The 20,017-nt window shown below is 55.4% G+C and overlaps 1 protein-coding gene across 14 annotated transcripts; it reads right to left on the bottom strand.

The window, feature by feature from the left end:
* Window positions 1-1,418: 1,418 nt before the first annotated feature.
* PWWP3A (PWWP domain containing 3A, DNA repair factor) lies at window positions 1,419-19,033 on the bottom strand. Of its 14 annotated transcripts, none has more exons than XR_014057188.1 (15): window positions 18,728-18,844; window positions 17,686-17,814; window positions 17,040-17,125; window positions 15,906-15,976; window positions 13,653-14,345; window positions 12,674-12,775; window positions 10,917-10,987; window positions 9,532-9,608; window positions 9,307-9,390; window positions 9,006-9,066; window positions 7,660-7,735; window positions 7,327-7,377; window positions 6,432-6,868; window positions 5,055-5,408; window positions 1,419-2,788 (listed from the first exon to the last, which is right to left on the bottom strand). XR_014057188.1 is itself a non-coding variant. In XM_081502504.1 (15 exons), the coding sequence occupies exons 5-15, from the start codon at window positions 14,230-14,232 to the stop codon at window positions 2,734-2,736; spliced, it is 1,683 nt and encodes a 560-aa protein (XP_081358630.1). In that variant the 5' UTR covers window positions 14,233-14,345; window positions 15,906-16,110; window positions 16,887-17,125; window positions 17,686-17,814; window positions 18,728-18,844; the 3' UTR covers window positions 1,419-2,733. The 14 variants fall into 14 exon arrangements, 12 of the variants coding, with proteins under 12 accessions (XP_081358630.1, XP_081358629.1, XP_081358624.1 ...); XM_081502504.1 differs by having other exon boundaries at window positions 5,320-5,408; window positions 15,906-16,110; window positions 16,887-17,125; XM_081502503.1 differs by having other exon boundaries at window positions 5,320-5,408; window positions 15,906-16,044.
* Between the last annotated feature and the right edge of the window lie 984 nt (window positions 19,034-20,017).

Here is a 20,017-nt window from a genome sequence, read left to right as displayed (position 1 = left end):
ACCCAAGCCTTCAGATGGTGCAGCCCCAGCCGGAGTCCTCCTGAGATCACAGAGTGGCGCACAGGAGAATGTAGTTTCTGGCCAGCAGGGGCCAGGTTCACTGCTGATGCAGGGCTGGATAACTCAGATAGGAGCTGGATGGGGAGGGGAAGAGTCTGGATCAGGATCCTGAGGCGTCCAGGGAAAACCTTCAAACGGGCAACCCACCAGAAGCAGGTCTGACAGGGCAGGGAGTACACAGAGGGCAGGCAGGGAGGAGGGAGGAAGAAGAGGGGAAGCAGGGATAGAGGAGGAGCAGGGAGGAAGGCAGAGGGGCCAGAGGTGGAGGGAAGCTGCAGGGGGGGAGGACGGCGAGCAGGGGCTGGGGCAGGGGGTGCCCTGACCAGAAAGCCAGGAGGGAGAAGCCCCGCCTCAGGGATGAGAGGCCCTGACCACACTGCCCAGACATGCATAGCTGATTTGAGATTCTCAGCATGCACGCGTGTGCCCGGCACTCCTCGTTTTAATCAATTTCCCAAATAAATGATGATGGGCTTGAAGAGGTACCCAAGTGAACACAGGGAACTCCCCTCCAGGAAGCAGTTTTGTTGAAATGTGCTGCTCCTTCCATTGGGGGTCTGATCGCCCCTCACGCCATCTGGGCTGGAGCCAGACAGTTGAAGCAAATGTAGGAAGAGCGTACTGATGAGGTCTGGGGTCTGGGTGGAAGGAGGGTCAGGGAGGGCGGACCGTGAGTGTGACCAGGTGGGAGATGACCAGACGTGGGGGCAGCAAGGTGGCCGTGCAGAGGCGCAGGAAGCTGTCCCTAGCTGACTGGAGCCCAGGATGGCTGATGGGGGACAGCAGGTGAGGGGGGCGCAGGGAATCTGGGGCTTTGGAGGACAGGGATACAGGAGGCCACAGGCCAGCTGGTGGGGGCTCCTGCCTGCACTCCTGTGCTGGGTGCGTCTTCTTGATGCTTCAGAAGCAGTCAGTGTGCTGACTTCCCCGGGGAGCTGGGGCCACTTGCCAGGCCCTTCTGAACATCCCTCACCTGGCGAGCCAGTTAGGTCAGCTGGCTCCAGCTTTCTCACTGCTGCCCAATGCCACCTGGAGGCATCAGCAGGTCCCACCCACCACTGCCTGCCCTGGTAGATGCAGGACAAAACTTGAAGACAAACACGCTCAGAATCCACAGAACCCAAGACAGTGAGAGCTGAGGCACTGGGTGGGGAGAGCATGGGGGGGCGGAAGCCCCCAGCACATCTGCTCAGCACAGCACAGCACATCTATAGACACCTGCTGTACTCGGTCTGGTGTGGGAACCCCCTCCCCAGGGGGGTATGGGCCTCAAGAAGCAGTTGTTGGGGACAGTGTGGCTGCATGAGTGCCTGCACATGGTGGGGTGCAGGTGGGTCCCAGAAAAGAATAAGCAGGGCTGCAAAATGGCCTTTAATTCCAGTCTCAACAGTTCAGTTCCACAAGCAGAGCTCACAAGCAGAGCTCAGAACACAGATATATAAAAATACCCGACGGCAATGGAATAGTTCACGTGGTCCCCTGCCCACAAGAGCGTACTGCTCTCCACCCTGACCCGCTTCAAGAAGGCTCAGTGTCAAAGGACCTTCCAAAAGCGGATGAGTCCTTCCAAGCCAGCCCAGCCAGGACACCCCTGGGGTCTCCTTGGAGGGTGGCTCAGCCGGACCTTGGGCCAGCGGCTGCACCTCTGCTCAGGGTCACGCAAAACCAGCAGAGAAGTCACATGCCGGTGCCCAGTGTCTGCAGTGATGGCTGTACCTCCTTCCTCCTGGACCACCCCACTCTGGTTAGGGCTCACTTCTTCACCCCTCCACCCCCCCAACCCCCACAAGAACCTCTCCCCACTGGCTGGGCTCAGACTTTGCAGTGCAGCCATCACAGTGGGGACCTGGCTGTCTCCTTCCACAAGCAGCTCCGTGTCAGCTTAGAATAATCTGCGGTGTATAGAATTTGTGTGACCACACTGAGGACCCAGCCTTCAAGCAACTGTCTCCAAAGTGGGGGCCCCTAGCCTGGGACCCTCAGGTGGCAGGGGACCTATCCATGCTCTGGCTTTAGGACAAAGGGCTGGTTTCCGCAGATGCCAGGCCACGACCCCAAAGCCCAGGCCACACACACAGTGACCTTGGCCAGGCTGGATGGGAGCAATGACCACTAGGGATTGTCACCCTGGCCCAGGAGTGGGCTGGGTGGAGAAACCCGCAGAGGGACTGAGGAGGAAGTGGCCAGAGAGGTTCAAGGTCCACCTCTCCCCTGCCCGAGTGCCAGCCGAGGTGAGAGTGCAGACGGCAGCAGGTCTCTGGTCTGTCTCTCACAAACACCTGGTTTTCTCAAAAACACAGAACAGAGGCACAGCAAACTCAGGAGCCGATGTGAGAGGAACCGCACAGAGGAGGGAAACAAACGGAAAAATACACTGATGTGCCAGGAGCAGCACACTCGTATGTCTTTAAAACTCCTGTTGAATGTCAGATACAATGCTTTTTAACATAAAAAAACAAATGTGCACCTTCTATGAACCTATGCAGTACAGTCACAGGTAATGACGTGAAGTTAAAAATAATAATAATAATAATAATGTGTTTCTGTTCTTTAAAAGCCTGTTGGGAAGTATACCTTCCACAAGAGCCAGGAAAATAGAACGCGCAGACAGAAGGAGGTAAACCGCCGGCCCGGCCCCCAGAGCACAGGCATGGAGCACTGCCACCGCTTGCTTCAGCATCGCCGATTCCGTTCTTCTAGGAGCTGGTTATCAAATATTTCTTTTTCCCTGCAAAAACAAAAGGAGATCACTTCACTTTACTCAGTAATTGTGTTTTAATAAATGTCAACAGTCTCCCAAGGCAACAGAAATAAAAGCAGAAATAAACAAATGGGACCTAATCAAACTTACAGGCTTTTGCATGGCAAAGGAAACCATCAGCTTACAGACTGGGAGAATATATTTGCACATGATGTGACTGCCAAGGGCTTAATCCCCAAAATATACAAACAGGTCATACCACTCCATAACCAAAAAACATACAAACAACCCATACCACTCCATAACCAGAAGACAAATGACCCAATTGAAAAATGGAGAGGACTTATATATACATTTCTCCAAAGAAGACAGATGGCCAAAAGGCAGATGAAAAGATGCTCAACATCACTCATTATTAGAGAAATGCAAATCAAAACTACAATGAGGTGTCACTTCATACTGGTCAGAATGGCCACTGTTAAAAAGTCTACAAATAACAGATGCTAGAGACAGTGTGGAGAAAAGGGAACCCTCCACTGTTTGTGGGAATGTAAACTGGTGCAGTCACTGTAGAGAACAGGATGGAGGCTCCCCTCAAAATTATTAAAAATAGAGTTGCCTTATGATCCAGCAATCTCACTCTTGGACAAATATCCAGATAAAACTATAGTTCAAAAAGATAAATGCATCCCAATGTTCACAGCAGCACTACTGACAGCAGCTAACGCATGAAAGCAACTTAAATGTCCATCAACAGATGACTGGATGAAGATGTGTACACACACACAATGGAATACTACTCAGCCATGAAAAAGAATAAAACAATGTCATTTGTAGCAACATGGATGCAACTAGAGATTATTATACTAAGTGAAATATTGTAGTTTTGGGTGTTTTTTTTGTGCCACACAGCATGCTGTGCTGGATCTTAGTTGCCAGCTACAGATGGAACCTGATCCCAGCAGAGAGAGAGTGCTGTCCCAACCATCAGGGAAATTTCCATGCTAAATGAAATAAATGAGATGCAGAAAGACAAATACAATCACTTTATGTGTGGAGTCTAAAATATGACACAAAAGAACTTCTTTACAAAACACAGACTTCACAGACAGACAGCAAACTTATGGTTATCACAGGGGAAGGGTTGGGGAAAGGATCAATTGGGAGTTTAAGATTAACAGATGCAGAGTGCTATGTATAGAATAAACGTCAAAGATTAACTATAAAGCACAGAGAATACACTCAGTATCTTCTAACAAACTCGAATGAAAAGAACCTGAAAAAAAAAAGACATACCCACAAACATACATACATAACTGAATTGCTGTTTCCCTGAAAATAACATAATATTATAAATTAACTACATGTCTGTTAAAAACAAACAACCCCCATTATCCATTAAACAAGAAGTGAGTGTTTAGTGGGGACACAGTTTCAGTTTGGGGAGAGTGTCCTGGAGATGGCGCAGATGCTACACGACAACGTGAATGAGCTTAATGCTACTAGGATGTATGCTTAAAAGTAGGGAAGGTGGTGAATATTATGTATATTTCACCACAATGGAAAAAAAATAAACTACAAAGAAAAGAAGATGAAGTATCAAGTTGTCCTTAAGTGACCATCTATTAAAAAAATTACATTAACAGGTAGTTGACTGGCCGCTCCTCTCAGGCTAAACAAGAAAACGTGATCCTGAGGGGGATGCCCTTGAGGGAAATGGGACACGGCAGCCTAAGGACCCCACCACAAGGAGACCTGGCCTTGTCTCTGTGTCGAGGTTCAATGGCCTATGCGTAAGAATCTAAACTCAATTATGGTGTGAGAAGACGGGGGGAGGTGGGTGCACTGGGATGGACCCGCTGGACAACTGAAACCCAGCCCAATGGAACCCTGGCCGCCCAGGCTCAGCCGCTTGGACCGTGTCCCCGAGGCAGCAGAGAGTGACTGGTGCAGCCCACAGCCCCCCATGGCCCCGGGACGTGTGCAGTTGCTTGGGTTGTGGAGGCAGGACGCCCTCTGACTGGAGCCTGAGCATGAGGGAGGCACTGGCTGGGGAGGGGCCACTTGGACCTCAGTCTCCGGGAGCACCTTCTCTCTATGCAGTTACAAGGGTGGCCAGCTGACCGCTGAGACCGGGGACAGACTCCACTGTGAGCGCCTGCTCGGCCCTGGCCCAAGACCCTAGTTGAGTCTTCAGCCTGTCAGGGCCACGCGGCCGGCCTGCTCCCAGCCAGCCTGGCAGCCAGCCCAGAGCCAGGATTAGGGGCTGGGAGGCCAGCCCGGGGCAGCTCACCATGGATGCAGAGGAACATCTTGATCACTACATTCTTCCTGCCAGCCAGGGACGGCAGGCGGCAGCTGCTGCTTAATCTCACGGTTTCCTCAAACAGCCGTGGCAGCAAGGTGACGGGGGAGGACAAGGAGGATGTGGACGTCAGCCCAGAGGATGAGTTTGGACGAGGTGGGCCCAGCTCTGCCCACTTGGACCAGCGGCCCCAAGGCCCAGCCACCCGCAGGGAGAGACAGAGCCCTTGGGACACAGTGTGTGGCCCACCTACCGGGAGCTCAGCGCCGGTCCTCGGATGTACTTCTCCTCAGCCGTCTTGTAGTCCACCGCGTCTACCGCTGAGATTGCGCAGATGATGGCCTGCAAAAAGGCAGAGCGGGTCAGGCTTGGGCCGTGCGTGGCCACTCACACCAGGCTTGGAGAAGACCGCAAAGGTGGACAGTCCAGTTGCCAGGGCCCTCCCAGAGCCGGGCTCACACACGTGTACACCATCTGCGAAATCTCTGCTCCCAGTGAGGCTCCCAAGTGAAATCGACAAGATGAGAGTTCATGGCACTCAAAGCAGAGAAAAGCAGGACCCAGGATGTCCCTGGAGCCAAGTGGTTAGGACTCGGTGCTCTCACTGCCAAGGCTGAGGTTCAATCCCTGGTAAAGAACTAAGATTCCACAAGCAAGATAAGCAGTGCCTCCCCCCACCTCCCAAAAAAGGCAGGCTGCCAAACAAAGAGCAACTGTAAAAATCTGAGTTAACCGAAACAAACAAAAAAACACCAAGTGGTAAGTTGAATACACATTAGATGTCTGGAATCACAGGATCACTGTTAGTTTCTCCAGGTGAAAGAGTATTGCAATTACTTCAAAATTCTTAGAAAGTCCTTCTCGTTCCAACCAGGGTCCCTCACTCATCTGGGCACGGCTGACATGGGGCCGTCCTGGGCTGTAGGGGGTGGAGCAGTGTCCTGTTCCGTGCCAGGAGCACCCAACTTGTGACAACCTCAGACGTGCCCAGTGTCCCCAGGGGGCAGGGTCACCCTTCCTACACTCACATTAAAGTGTGTCCAGAAGAAGGGGCTGAAGGAGCATATGGAGCAAGGCCACTGCTGCAGATGGGAATGGACACATGAGGGTTCACAGCACTGCTTTATTTTTTAACACACTTGAAATTCTCTGCCGTTACAAAGCTCAGTGTTCCTGAGCCTTCTGATACAGTCCCACACATTCTATTCCCATCTGGCAGTGCCCCCTCTGAACTGAGGCTCAGGTGGCACCAGGTTCAGGGAAGGTTCCTGGAGAACAACACCTAGCCCCTCCACCCCCCTGCACGCCCTGGGAGACCTTCCTCACATACACACCCCACGCGCAGAGGGCCCGCCGGCCACTCACCTCAGGCAGTAGCACGTCCAGGATGAAGCGGATACCGTCTCCGTGCCCACGTGCCAGCAGCTGGCAGCCCGCCTGCTTGTACACGCCCTGCAGGTACTTGACCACCAGGTCCAGCTGCTCCTCGTCCTCCAGGTAGGTCTCCACGCAGGTCATGTACTGGCCAGAGCTCAGGAAGGTCTTCAGCCACCGGGACGGCTTCCTGTTCCTTAGGATGGCCCGCAGATGGCTCTCGGCACCCCGCGCCTTCACAATGTACTCTACCAGCTTCTGGTTGGCCCGGTCCCGGGCAGCCCGCGAGCGGTCGGGCAGCACCTTCCTGTAGGCTGGCCTCCTGCCCTGTGGGCTCCCAGCCACAGGCTCCTCAAGATCTCCCCCGCTCAGCTGGGGGAACCTCGTCCCCTGGACATCCTGCTGGATGGACTTGCGGACGGGGGAGCCTGTGAAGGAAGCGCACAGCCTCCCCTAACTGGGCGCCCTCAGCAACCATGTGGGCAAGGGCCAGGACACCCCACCTGGGCAGGAACCCCCACAGGACCCTCGCCGCCCTTCCCAGCTCTGCCCCCCACCACCCACCCCACAGAACCAGCATCAGCTCATCTGCACTGCTCCATAAGGACCAGTGCCACTGAAAATGCCCAGGACGAGGCAGAGGTGAGGAGCCACCCAGATGCCCCAGCTCTGCACACTTGGTGAGTGGCCACGAGTACAGACAGCAGGTAGGCGCCCCTTAGCGGGGGGTTCTGTGGGGCCTGGAGACCCGGCGGTGGCTGTACAGTCAGCCTCAGGCTTGAGACGCACTGCCCACTGCACACCCCATCCAGAGATCAGACAGAGAAACTGCCACTTCTCGAGGGCCAGGAAGCAAGTCCTGCTTTGGGGGAGTTGGCGGACTTACTTATGTCAGCTGCGTAGTATTCCAGGAAAGAGCCGGCGAAGGAGCCACAGCCTGCAAGGGCAGGAGGGGAGCCAGTTACACAGGACTGACGGTACCAGGTTGTCTGCCAGGTGTACATCTTGACTGCGATCAGGACCAGGCAGAGCACCCCTACCCCGCCCCGGGCAACGAGCCCCGTGGATGGAAACCGCCTGCATTCAAAGGAAACTGTCCTGTTCGGACCCAGAATGGACATTAGCTAGGCTTCTCAGAGAGAAGCCCACCTGAGGGCCAGGCTGTGCTCGCCCTTGGGGCATGAAGGGAAGCCCCCACCACCGCCCCAGCCCCACGCACCGAGCCGGACCCTGTAGTCAGTGATGAGGGAGACACACCAGCCGATGGCCTGGGCGAAGTCCTCCCTTGCCTCATCCTGCAATGAGACCCAGACGGCGGCTGTCAGCAGAAGGCCACAGGCAGTGCCTCCCTCGTCCTGTGTCCTCAGTCCCTCGGCCAGGAAGGAACCTGAGCGGGACTCTCGAGGCACGTCTGAGGCTGGGGCTGCTCAGAAAACGGTCACTCATGAGCCAAGCCCTCAGGGCCAAGAGAGAAGCACAGACCTGAGAACAGGAACGGAGAGACCCTACACTGCTGCAGCCGATGGGCCAGCAGACAGAGGGGACCTAGGGTGCGTGAGACCAAGCCCACAGGAGAAGCCTCTGTGCCTGTGACTCCAAACAAACACTCCCCCAGAGTGTTGGTGGGAGAAGGGTGCTTCCCCCAGGGTGGGAGACCCCTGAGCTAGGAGGACCAGTGAGGCCAGCCCAAGACCCACAGGTGTCTGATGGAAGCAGGCAGGCAGCTTGGGGTGAGGAGAGTGCTCGGGCCGTGGCCAGGCTCGCTGACAGGCACTTGGGACAACTGGGGTCTGGCCCCAGGACAGGCAGCCACTCCCACAGTCTGTTTCCAGGAAACAGGAGAATGGCCAGGGATGCCCAGACACCAGGTCATTTACGGACCACATGCCATCTTTGCAAACCCAGGCGTCTTCCCGGTATTTAATGCACATGATCTTAACCTCAATTCCTGCTCTCCTCCTGCCCCCCACCATCATTCCTGAAAGCCCAAGGATGGGTTCCACATAGGTGTCGACCTTCCAAACAGCCCCCATACACCCCAGGCCCTAGCTCACTGACCATGGCCAAGACACTGCTTCCCAAGCAGGGAAGCCTCATCCCATACAGAGCCTGAACCCGCTGTCTGGGCCAAGCAGACACTGGCATCAAGGTGGAGCTGACACAAAGAGCTATCTCAAATTAGACACGGTGCTCTGCCTGCACCAGCTCCCGGGGCATAGGCGGGCTGGTCACAGGGCCATGGGGCAGCCTCCCTGAGGAATGCGGTGCACAGAATCATGGCCCCATCTGGGGGCAGCAGCTCAGAGCCCTCGGCCTCAGCCTGAGCCCTACCACCTCCCCTCCAGGGGGCACCCTGTCCACTACCAAACAGCCACCCTGCACAGGGTCAGGGGGAATGGTGGGCAGCCTCCCTGGAAGCTGAGACTTTAGGGTGATGACCTCCAGCAGAGCAGCCGGGGCCAAGTGCCACTCCCGGGATGGCCACTGTCTGAAGGTACACATGGGGACAGGGTTACCAACCACCAAGCCAGCAGCTCAGAGCAGCACAAGGAACCACCCACTCACCAGAAGTGCCTGCTTCTCTTTGCAGTCAAAGTGCTTCAGTCGTCGGAGCAACACTGAGATACTAGGAGCAGAGAGCAGAGATTAACGGGACTGGTGCTACCTCACGACCCAAAAGCCCCCCTCCTCTGGGAGAGCCCTGCTCATGGGGGAGGAGGCCCCAGGGAGCCAGGCCTGGGCTCAAGTGTACCTCCAGGGGTCCCTAGGCCCCCCACCTTGGCAGTGGGGTGTTTCTAGGACCGGCTCTGGGCAGACGGTGCTTCTGTCCCATGATAAAGGTCTGTGGGGGTTACCGAATGGTTACCCGGCAGGGCGTTGCTCACAGGCCTTCAGGGAGCGAACTGTGCTGTGGTTTGTGGGGGCCCATGGCCGTCCGGCAGGGCTGATTCTGGAAGCCAACAAGCAGTCTGGAAAACCTGACTGTCTGGCCAGGTGTCTCAATACAGCCTTTGTGGGGGTGCTCCATTGGGGGTCAACCTTAGGGCCCCCCAACCTGGAGCACTGGGCAGAGCAGATAACTGTGCTTTACCCTCTCCCTCTGGGGTTCATGTTCCCTTCGATGAAGAGCACGCTCGCCTTCTTATCTCTCCGCCTGACGCTCTTGACCTGCAGGCAGACCCAAGAACACAAGGTGTCCAGCACCCAGGACCCAAGAGGCTGTGTTTGCGTTTTCAACACTTTCAGTGTCACCCTGTCGAGTGTGTGACAAGAAAGGTGGCTGGCCCGGGGTGACCAGGGCACAGCTGACACCAGGAAATGCTCAGCAAGTGCTACCCGGCTCCCAGCACTGTTACAGCTGAGCAGAAAGGGGTGGGGTGGGTTCTGGTCAGTTTTATAAAAGAGGATCCACAGCCACTGTGAGCGCCCTTCCTCCCGCTGAGTCTCTTCAGGCTCAGGGCGTATTCTTCCTCATTCTGGGGGACAAGCAAAGCAAGCTTGGGGAGGTCCACAGCTGGGGGGTGGCTGGCCTGACTCCCCCATTTCCTGTACTCACTGGGCATTTACAGTGCTGGCCCCGGTTAACGAAAAGCTCCCCCGGGAACTGGTGAACAGGGAGGGGCATGGAGAAGGCTGCCAACCACAGTGGGACACGGCACCTCCAGCAAGCAAGTGCTGGAGGGAGGGGAGGGGCCCCGATGGTCAGGTCCCAACTGCCGGGGAGCTGTAGGGGAGCCAGGTTCACCTGCACGGCCAAGCTTTTTCCACAGACACCACGCAGGTTTAATCCCTTCCTTCCCAAGACTGCCAGTCACGTGCCCGGAGGCCATGCTGACCGCGTGAGCCGAGACTCATTGCAGCAAAGAAAGCTGCTCCACAGGGCAGAGACCTTCCGATTCACTGCCTCTTCCCCAAATTAAAGACCTATAGCTAGAATCCTGAGAATCCTGTCCCTGCTGGAAAAGGACACGGGATAAATTCAGGTGGAAATAGAAGGGGCAAAGGCAGGCGGGTGGTGCTCTTGGCTCAAAAACTTTCCACCTGACCCACCGTGTGCACCCTTTGGGCACTTGGAGGAGGTACAACCATGTTTAAAGGTGTCCATCCCACTGAGGGTACAGCCAGAACCTCAAACAACTGCGATTACACATGTGGCAGACCCCCACCCTAACCTACAAACTAAAAAACTCAAATGTACAATATTTAAAACGAACAAATAACGGGCATTTTTCCAGAGCCGGACTTTCTAAAGCTGCTTGGTGAAAACCTGACCTACTAGGTTCATTCTCAGCAGTGCCAGGAGGCTGAGACCCCTTGCTTAGGTGAACTCATCTCTACACTGTTGCTCACTGACCCACCGTTTCACCAGCAACAACAGTGAAAACCCTGCCTGGGCCCAGTGTCTAGAATGGGGCACCCTGGGCTGCCCCCTCAGGGAACCAACTGACCGAGCGGGAAGCAGAGGGGTGTTCTTACCACGGCCGGCCAGAAGGGGTATTTTTGGTATTTATGCCAGACTAGCATCCCTACTTCAAATGAACGTGGTTCTAGAATTTAAAGGAAAGAAAAAAACAAAAAAGAGACGTGTTAGATCCATATCGAGCATCAGACAAAGCTCCTTGAGAAAAACAACCACAGAGACGCTGCTCAAGCCCAGTGTTAACGTGGTTCCCGTGACAGACCTGAGAGTCGGGAGGGCAGGGTGTATTCCTGACCCTGGAACCTAAGTGCTGGACACCAGCAGCTGGGGTGCGCGTGGATTTCCTGGTGGGGACCACGCGTGTAGAAGCAGGGGCGCAGTGCCACCTCTGCAATTTTTCTGAGTCTCAGATTACTCCAGGGCAAAGCACTTTTTAAACGTAGTACATAAACAGAAAGGAGACCGTGGCACACAGTGAGCACCCCACACAGGGAGTAAATTTCTGAGAAGCTCATCCGAGAAACTGGAGGCTTTAAAAAGTGGGGGGAAAAAAAAAGAAGAACTATTTAAATAATCATAAGGTAACTACAAATGATTTCTGAACAAAATTTAACTACATCCTCAACCAAAAAAAAAAAAAACCCCCAACAAATAAATAATTCAACGTTAAAAAACCAGGTAACAAAAGCAAGCAGGGAACAGAGGCGGCTCGCAGACCCCAGAGTGAGTCTCATGGCCGAGCTGCAGCATCTGACAATAGGAAGAGCTTTGAGGGATGGGGGGCTGTGATGAAGGAAGGGGAGATGCCTGGGGCACAAGTGGAGAGCTGGTCACCCTCAGGAGGAGCACAGGGCCCCCCAGGACAACAGTCACAGGTGCAGTCAATCCAAACACCAGCAACCAGGAAGACAAAAGCAGGAGAAAGGAGCTGACTCTAGGGCCTCTGGGGGCTGAGTGACCCCCAGGGGGACAGAAATGCCCTCCGCAGGAAGGTACGGCGCCCTTTTTGTGCCCACAGGAACTGACCCCAGTGATGCCCCAGGAGCCCACGCACTGCAGGCACCAAGGCTGGATGCATCCAGACCCCCAACAGCGGGGGAGCGCTTGGTGAGCGAACCCCCTCACCACTGTCCCTCCCAGTAAAGGATGACCAGCCACCATGAGAACAATCGGAAGAGCCCATGGGAAATACCCGAGAAAGCAGGTCAGCCTCCAGCCAGGCAGGAAGGGCCCCCAGACCGCCCCATGCAGCTAGGGCCACGGTCTCTGAATGCACAAATATTTCAGGCTAAAAAGATTAAAAAACAAAACAAAACTAGACTATAAGACGAATGGTTAATGGGTGACTGGAAAACTGAAGCCAGTCCTCAACTGTTTAGTTCAAGGTAACTAACTTTCCGCTCATGGTTGGCTTGGATGCCTGGGCCTGTATCCAACCCCTTCCCGGGAGAACAGGGCAGCTGACCTGTGCACTGCTCAGTGCCGGGGCGGAGGGGGGGGCGCCCAACCCTGCTGTGCGGACACTGCTCTGGAGGGCTGAGAGGCAGCACCAGGCCACACCCAACGGTGGCGACAGAGCCCATCTATTCATTTGGCTGCCCTCTGCCATTCCCTCCGAGGGGACAGCAGCAAGGCTGGGCCCTGGCGTCCTGGGAGCCTCCCCCACCCCCTGCACGTGTTTGTGCTTGAAAGAGGGGAGCCAGGGCTCCCTCTGTGAGGTCTGGGTTCAAGACAAAAGCCAAACAGCGAAGAGACCTTCCCCAGGACACAGGGACGTCAGGGACCTCACCCCAGGAAGGTGCCAGTCACTCACCGTGATACAGCAGGATTCTCGGGGGCTCCTCATCATCCTCGTCCTCCTCCAGGAGAGAGTTCACAGCGCTCGGCTCCACAAACTCTTCAGATGATGGCAGGGCTGCCAACAAGGATAGATCAGACCTTACCAGTCACAGTCCTGGGGACTTACCCAGGGAACACCACCCCCTGATCCCTGAACATCAGCTCAGAGAGCAAAGCTGCCGCAACGTGGACTTGCCCACAGCCTCGCTCGGTGAAAGCACGTTCAACAGAGAAGACAGGGCAGGAGTGGCCGTAAGCACGTGGAGGGCAGATGAACGAACCAGGGGCCTGTCCCTCCCTAGGGTGCACTCAGCCACATGGGGAGGATGCAGCTCTGGGGCTGGCCCCCTTCAAGAGTAGTAGTCCCTGCTTCACTGCCACCGCTGGGGAGGCGGCCCCTTGAAAGGGGAAGAAGAAAGGCAGACACCCGGAGTGAGTGTGGGCAGGCAGAACGCAGTACCTAGCCATGCAGAAATGAAGATCTCCAAATTAGCATTTCAAAACTAAGTGGGATGCTAAGGCATCCGAACAGAGAAAACCACAGCGCACGGCTGCAGCCACACAAAACACACGCACGCAGGAATCCTGAGAAAGTCAGGGGCCTTTTAAGGGAGTTAATCACTTCTGAGATTCCTCCCAGTTTAACGGGAGTGCATTAGGGCTTCTGCAATGGGAGGAGAAAGGAGTTAATCCTCCGGGAGCAGACACAGCGGTACCGCGGCCACCATGTGCCCCTCCAGTCCCTCTGCCGCCAAACAAAAATAAAAACACGAGTATGGGAGGCAGCTGAAGTGCTTAGAGTGTGGTGGAAAGACAGAGAAAGAGGCCCCAGGAAACCTCTACTCAGGATCTGTTCTGGTAATGATCTCATTAAGATCTGGGGCCCAGCTCTGGATCGGCCACGGGAGAACCCACTGCCAACCTCTCCCGACTCACCCTCTTGGGGCCTTTACCTTCCTCCAGTGGCCGGGTGTCTGCCACCTCCTCTGCGGGGCCGAGCTGAGCAGGGCTGTGGGGACCCATGTGAGCCTTCAGCCTCTGGCCGCCGTCCAGGCCCAGGCGCTGGGTGGGACAGCCATCCTGAGGACTCAGGTCCCTGCCTCCGGGAGGCGAGCACAGGGCTGCCAGGCCGGCCCCTGTCTCACCATCTTCCTGGCCAGCTCCCTCTGAGGATGGAGCCGCTCTCTGACCCGAGCGGGGTCCCTGTGCCGGGTTCCTCCCCTGTCTACTGGGGGGCGTCATCCAATCTGCCCGCTGTTTTCTGGATGCCCCCCTGTCCTGAGCGCCACCGCTGGCTGAACACACAGCTGGGGCATCCAGGCCTCCGTTTCTCCTGAGCCCCTCCTTGTGGTCCACTCTGCACTCCGGATCCTCCTCACCAGCTGGCAGGCCGGACAGCCTCTGGGACATGCATTCCCTCCTTGTGGGCCCCGGACTGCCCACTGTGTCTTCGAGGAGCAATGGGGAAAGGCTAGGCTTGGGGGGCCAGGAGGCTGGTTCCATGGGCTTCACTCTTGGAGGCCGAGGGGTCATTCCTTCCCTGGAAGAGCTCCCTTGTCTTTCGTTCAAGACATCCAGAGCCACGCGAAGTGACCGCCGGTAGGCCAGCTCCTCCAGGGGCGCAGCAGGAGCCCCGTCCTGTGAGGCTGTGGGATAGAGGAGGAGGAACAAAGCCTGGTGATGAGTGGGCCCCAGGCTCCAACGCCCAGCAACACCCTGCCAGCTCTGGTGTGTCGCCAAAGCTGGTTCTCACACCTGAAGAGGGGCTGACGCTTCCCACCGGCATCTTCCCCAGAACAGGGACTTGGGCATCAAACCACAGCTGCTGGTTCAGGGCTACAAGGCTTCCTTTCCCCAGAAAGGATGCTGACTGAGCCTGCCCTGCCTGGGATGGTATACTCCTCCAGATTACAAAACAATACCGCCCACAAAATGTATTCAGATATTTCTCAAATCCTCTCTCAGCCTTACAATTTCAATTCAATCAGGGTCAATAAATAAAGGACACTGCTGGCAGGGTATTCTCGGGTAGGGGCGGCGGGGGTTGGGGGGGTAAGAACAGCTGCCTAAAGGCTCTTTGTGGACCAGCAAATTGTCCCCACTTCCCTGCAAGGGCATTTCAAAGCCAGTGGACGGCATCGCAGGTGCAGAGATTCTGGCCTGACCTCCCCACTGCCACAGTTTATTCATTCATTCCCATGCGCGGCTCTGGCGCCCTTTATTTGAACAAGACGACAGACGCAATATCAGAACTCAGCAGGCATAAATAACACCTCCTTCGGCACAGGACTCTGCCCTGTTTAATATTAAAGGCACCACCCACAAACACCAGCCCCCCAACATGATCTGCACAAACAATCAAGGCGGCCGAGAAGTGTGGTGGATGCCGCCTGAGCTGGGCACCCTGCTCTGAGCCAAAGCCATTCCCCGAAGACGTAGGAAAACAGACCCTATTTCCCAGTCGCTGCTGGGAGATCCTGGGCAATCTTTTCACAAGACACAAAATTCCCTGCCTAAGCTCTTAGGTGGGCACCCAGTGGGTCTGGGAGGGGGCAGTGCACCAGGGGTCAAGCTCAGCCGGACTCTAGCCAGGTCTGTCTCATCTATGACACTGACCCTCAAGGAAATGGGAGTCAGGGCTCCACTTCAGCCTGCCTTGTCCTGCCCTTGCCCTTGGCCCCCACAGCCCTGCAGACACCAACGGCCAAAAGGCTGGTGGCAGTGACACCCCTTTTTTCTCCCCTGGGCTTGGGCAATAGAATGTAAATACACACCCAACTGCTTCTTAAACCATGGGCAGAGGCCAGACCAACAACAGAACCGTTTTAGTGTCTTACTACAGATAAGCGAAAAAAAAAAAAAAAACCCACACAGAAAGAGGAGAAGCCTCTTGCCCTTTTTTTGAGGCGCACCCCTTCTAAGTGCACTGCAGGCCGTGGAGGGAGCCAGCAGGCCCTGATGCTGCTGTCACTGGCCAGCCAGGGTGGGGGGGCATCAAGGACAGGACAGGCTCGAGAGGCAGATTCTAGAAGGTTAGAGACAGCAGACAGATGCAGCTCCTCTAGTTCAGAGAAATCACGTTTCCTTGTAGGAAGGGGAGAGACGGGGAACGGGGTCGCTCCGCATCCAGAAGGCCAAGTCTGTTTTCTCCCTGAACGCCCTGTGCTCTTGCCAGACCTCACTGGGACGGAAAAACACGCTCTCACCTAACGAAGAGGCGATGTCTTCGATGTGCACCTTTCTCAGGACCTTGACTTCCGCGCTCTTCACCTTAATCCTGCGGGGACAGGGACGCCCGTTATGCGCCACCAGCAATGCCACCAAGACCTTCGCAAACGTGTTTTGCTTTAGACGACAAAAGAATCAGATTCGTTTTCTTCTTTCGCACCCTTCCACTCAAACCAGGAGTCACTGCCAACCAGGAATTCAAGCGCCTGAGGTTAGAGGCAGCAAGGACCCTTGCGAATGTGGCTTTTTTTCCCTCCCTTTCCCCTTTTAAGACAGAAAAAGGTTGGCTGGATTTAAGAGTAAAAATGAATTCAAATTGTGACTTTTATGAGGTACATCCCACTTTCAATTGCACAAATAACTCCTTTGTTAGATTTCCAGAGTGGATGATAATGTCACTAAAAGCTGTTTACAGCCCAGCAGGTGTGTTTTAGTTTAAAAGGATGCGCTTCCCTTTTAAACTCGAGTATTCAATTACTTTCCCAGCCTCAGGGAAAGTGTGAGCTGCGGACTAAGCAGGCTTAGGATCAGCTCTAAAGAAAGAAGGATGGGGACCCGGCAACGCAGGAGCAGGGGCTGACCCTGTTTCACTCTCTAGTTAGAATCGGGAATTCGCCCATCAGAAACGCGTAACCTGGACCATTTTAATCGTCCCCAGTCATCTGTGTCCTTCCACCATGGGAGGTAACGTGCTACCCGGCGCCCCCCATGCATCTGCCTTCTGAATGCTAAACAATACTTTCTTATTACAAGCACAGGCTCAAACATCAAATATCCCAGAATGCAGGGAGCTGTCACACATTTCTGAAAGAAAGTCTCACAAACGTATCTATAGGAAGGAGACAGGCCTACCTGAACCCCAACGAGTCTATCAGCATATAATTTACACCCATCCCATTATTGTACTGATCTCTCTGCACATCAATACCAGATAGAGATTCTTCAATTTCCAAACGTACATAAAATAAAATTGGTTGCTTTCCTCTTCAGGTTACTGTGATCACACTGATAAGCAAAGAGGTGAGAAGACTTAAGAGCAGACTTCACTTTTCTGGGGGGGGCGTGGTAACACAAATCCCATGCAGGGGGACTACAAAAACACAACACTTAACTTTTTGTCTAGGGAGAGTATCTGAACGTTTAGAAAAAATCCCTTTTTCCTCTTATTTTTGGCTGACTTTTCAGTTCCGGCCAGGACCTAGGTTAAAAAAAAACACAACCTTGTTACAAGCCAAAAAACACAGCTGACCCTGACAAGCAGTAGCGACATATAAACACAAATGCAGTGGATGATTCTTAAAGAACATGAGATAGGATTGCAGAGACAGGGAAACTGAGGCACGAGGGGACAGCAGCAGACCGAGAACAGAAGCAGGGTCTTGCCTCAAGATCTGGCCCTCTTCCCACCACACTGCTGGAAAGCGTCCCCGAGACAGTCCTGTTATTTACTATCAGGGCTGCTTGCCAAAAATTTCCTTGAGTTACAGCCTTACATGCTTTTTTATAGTTGACACTGCTAAAATTCTTTTTTTTTAAAGCGTGAGAAAAAAAAAAAGACTTTCGGAAGTGTAACCTTATAAGCACTCGACCAAAACCCCATTAGACCAGGAGCAAGGACCAGTGCCAACAGATCTGAACACCAACTGTTCAGACTCAATTATTTTGCTGAAGCGACTCCTAGGTATCTCCTGATAAGGATTTTACTTGTCACCCGAAAGTCATTTCTAATTCCTGAAATTACAGAAAAATGGCTGTCACCTTTGCGGGCCATAATCGCTTTTTCCATCTGCAGAGGACATACTTGGCATCCGTCATGATTTAGACTCATGTGGCAAGTGGTAATGATTTGGCACAAACAAAGTACTTGAAGGTCTGACGCGATGTGCCCTGCAACAAAATTTGCACGGTGGTTTATAACATCATTTGCTTCGCGCTTCAACGCAGCCACAACCCTTAAGGGCGAAGGTGAGCCGGGCTGATCATCAAGTAGATGGTTCAATTCCATCATCCTGTACCCAGGGGCTCTGTGCCAAAAAGAAATGACTAGCCTTGATGCCTGGGGAGGCGCCTGGATTATTTTCACAAATAAAATTCAGCCAAATTCCCTCCCAAAGGTTCCGCCTAGATTGTTTTTAAAAGGCTCCTGAATAAATCGTCCCCGTGCTGAGGGCCTGCCTCTGACCTCGGCAAGAAAGGCGTTTTAAACGGCCAAAGCTTACAACCCTCCCGTGTTTGGGGAGCTAACAATTGACCCCGGCGCAAAAAAATAAAATCGGAGAAAAACGACTGCTCTTAAAGGACGGGGACAGCTGCGGGCCAGTCATTACATCAACCAGGAAGGCTGGTCTGGCTGCTGACAGAAAAGAGGAGCTGGGGGTGGGGGTTCATTTGTGCAAAGTTGGGGGGTTCACCACAGCAGGAGACCGTGGGTCCATTAGCAGGGGAAGGGGATTCAGGCAATAGAGGTGGGGATTCAGACAGCAAGGAGGCGATTCAGAGAGAGGAAGCCAGGTTCACGGAGTAGAAGTGGGGGTGCAGATAGCAGAGGCTGGGTTCAGGGCAGGGAGGAGGGGGGTCAAGAAGCAAAGGAGAGGCTTCAAGGCGCAGAGGAAGGGGTTCAGGCAGAGGAGGTGTTCAGCGAGCAAAGGTTCAGAGAGCAGAGAGGTTCAATGAACAGAAATGGGAGATCGGCGGCGGAGCGGATCACCGCCCCGGGGAGCCTCTTTCGGGGTTCGCCCCTCCCCCCAGGCCCAGCCCCGCCGCCACGGCCGGCCCGAGGGGCGCAGCCTGCCGGGCTCACCAGGCCCCCGGCCTCCCCAGCGCGGCGTCCCAAAGCCCGGTGCGGGGGGCGAGGAAGCCGCGGCGGCCTAACGGCGGTGGCACCCGTACCACCCCAGGCGCCACCGCCCGCGCCCGCGCCCGCGCTCGCGCTCACCGCCTCCGCCGCCGCCGCCGCGCCGCCGCCGCCGCCGCCGCCGCCGCCGCCGCCGCTCCCGCGGGCAGGGGGCGGGGCCAGTCTGGCGTCGGCGCCAAGACCCGCCCGTCGTCGACCAATGGGAAGCCCGAGTTCGCGTCGTGGCCCCGCCCCTTCCGCCCCGCAAGGCGCAGAGTGACGGGCGGGCGCGCGCGCGCGAGGCTGACTGACGGGCGCGGGCCGCGATGGCTGGCGCTAGGTGGGCGGCGACGGCGGCTGCCTCCATCTTCCCGGCCCAAGCCTCGCCGCCTTCCGCCTGCCCTGGTCGCGTCCGCGCGGCCCTCGAGGCCCCTCCCGCCCTCGAGGCCCTGGAGGAACCATTGAGAGCCTTCCAGAACTTTACAAGGCCGGAGGTGCCTGACGTGAGGCGCCACGGCGGTTCCGACCAGCGTCCACCAGAGGAGGGGTCGTGCGTTTTCGCAAATGACCCATTCGTGTGGGCGGTGACCCGGGAAGCAGCTACCACGCTCGGGCCCGCCTTCCCGCCGTGGGGTCGGTGTGAAGACACTGTGCGGTCAGATGTGCGACGTAGCGACCCCACAAGTGGCCCCCGTCCCCACCTCAGCTCCAAGTGTGTCTGTCATGTCAAAGGCAGAAGTTGGGATTCGGGGTGGCCCGTTCAGGAGCCTGTGCTGCTCGGCCCGCCTCGTTCTGGGAAGTTTTGTCAAACGTGGCGGGTCCCTGGGGCCGTGGACACCTGTGCAGCCCACGCAGGGACAGGTGGCCTCTTGGCCCGTCCCGCGGGGATCAGAGTCCGGGTTAACGAGGTCGAGGTGACCAGTGGGGTCCCTTCATGGCCTCCTTACCCGCATTAATGGAAATATCGTGGGAGGGGGCAGGTGTCTCAGTCCTTTAGCGATTTGGATGCTCCCTTTCCATCGTTTTAGGAAATACCAGATTGCGGACTTCTCTGGTCGTCCAGTGGCTAAGACTGAGCTACCAATGCTGGGGGCCAGGGTTCCATCCCTGGTCAGGGAACTAGATCTCACATGCCGCAGCTTAGAGTTTACAAAACTAAATGTCCCACATGCTGCAAGGAAGATCCCACGTGGGGGCAACTAAGACCGGGCCCAGGCAGATAAAGATGTTTTAGAAAAGAAAATACACATTCCGTCC

This window comes from Giraffa tippelskirchi, chromosome 6 (genome assembly GCF_054371585.1).
Source record: "Giraffa tippelskirchi isolate mGirTip1 chromosome 6, T2T-mGirTip1v1.2.pri, whole genome shotgun sequence".
NCBI classification, from domain to species: Eukaryota; Metazoa; Chordata; class Mammalia; order Artiodactyla; family Giraffidae; genus Giraffa; species Giraffa tippelskirchi.
The sequence above is the reverse complement of the archived record's forward strand: the minus strand, read 5'-3'. Positions and strand labels throughout refer to the sequence as shown.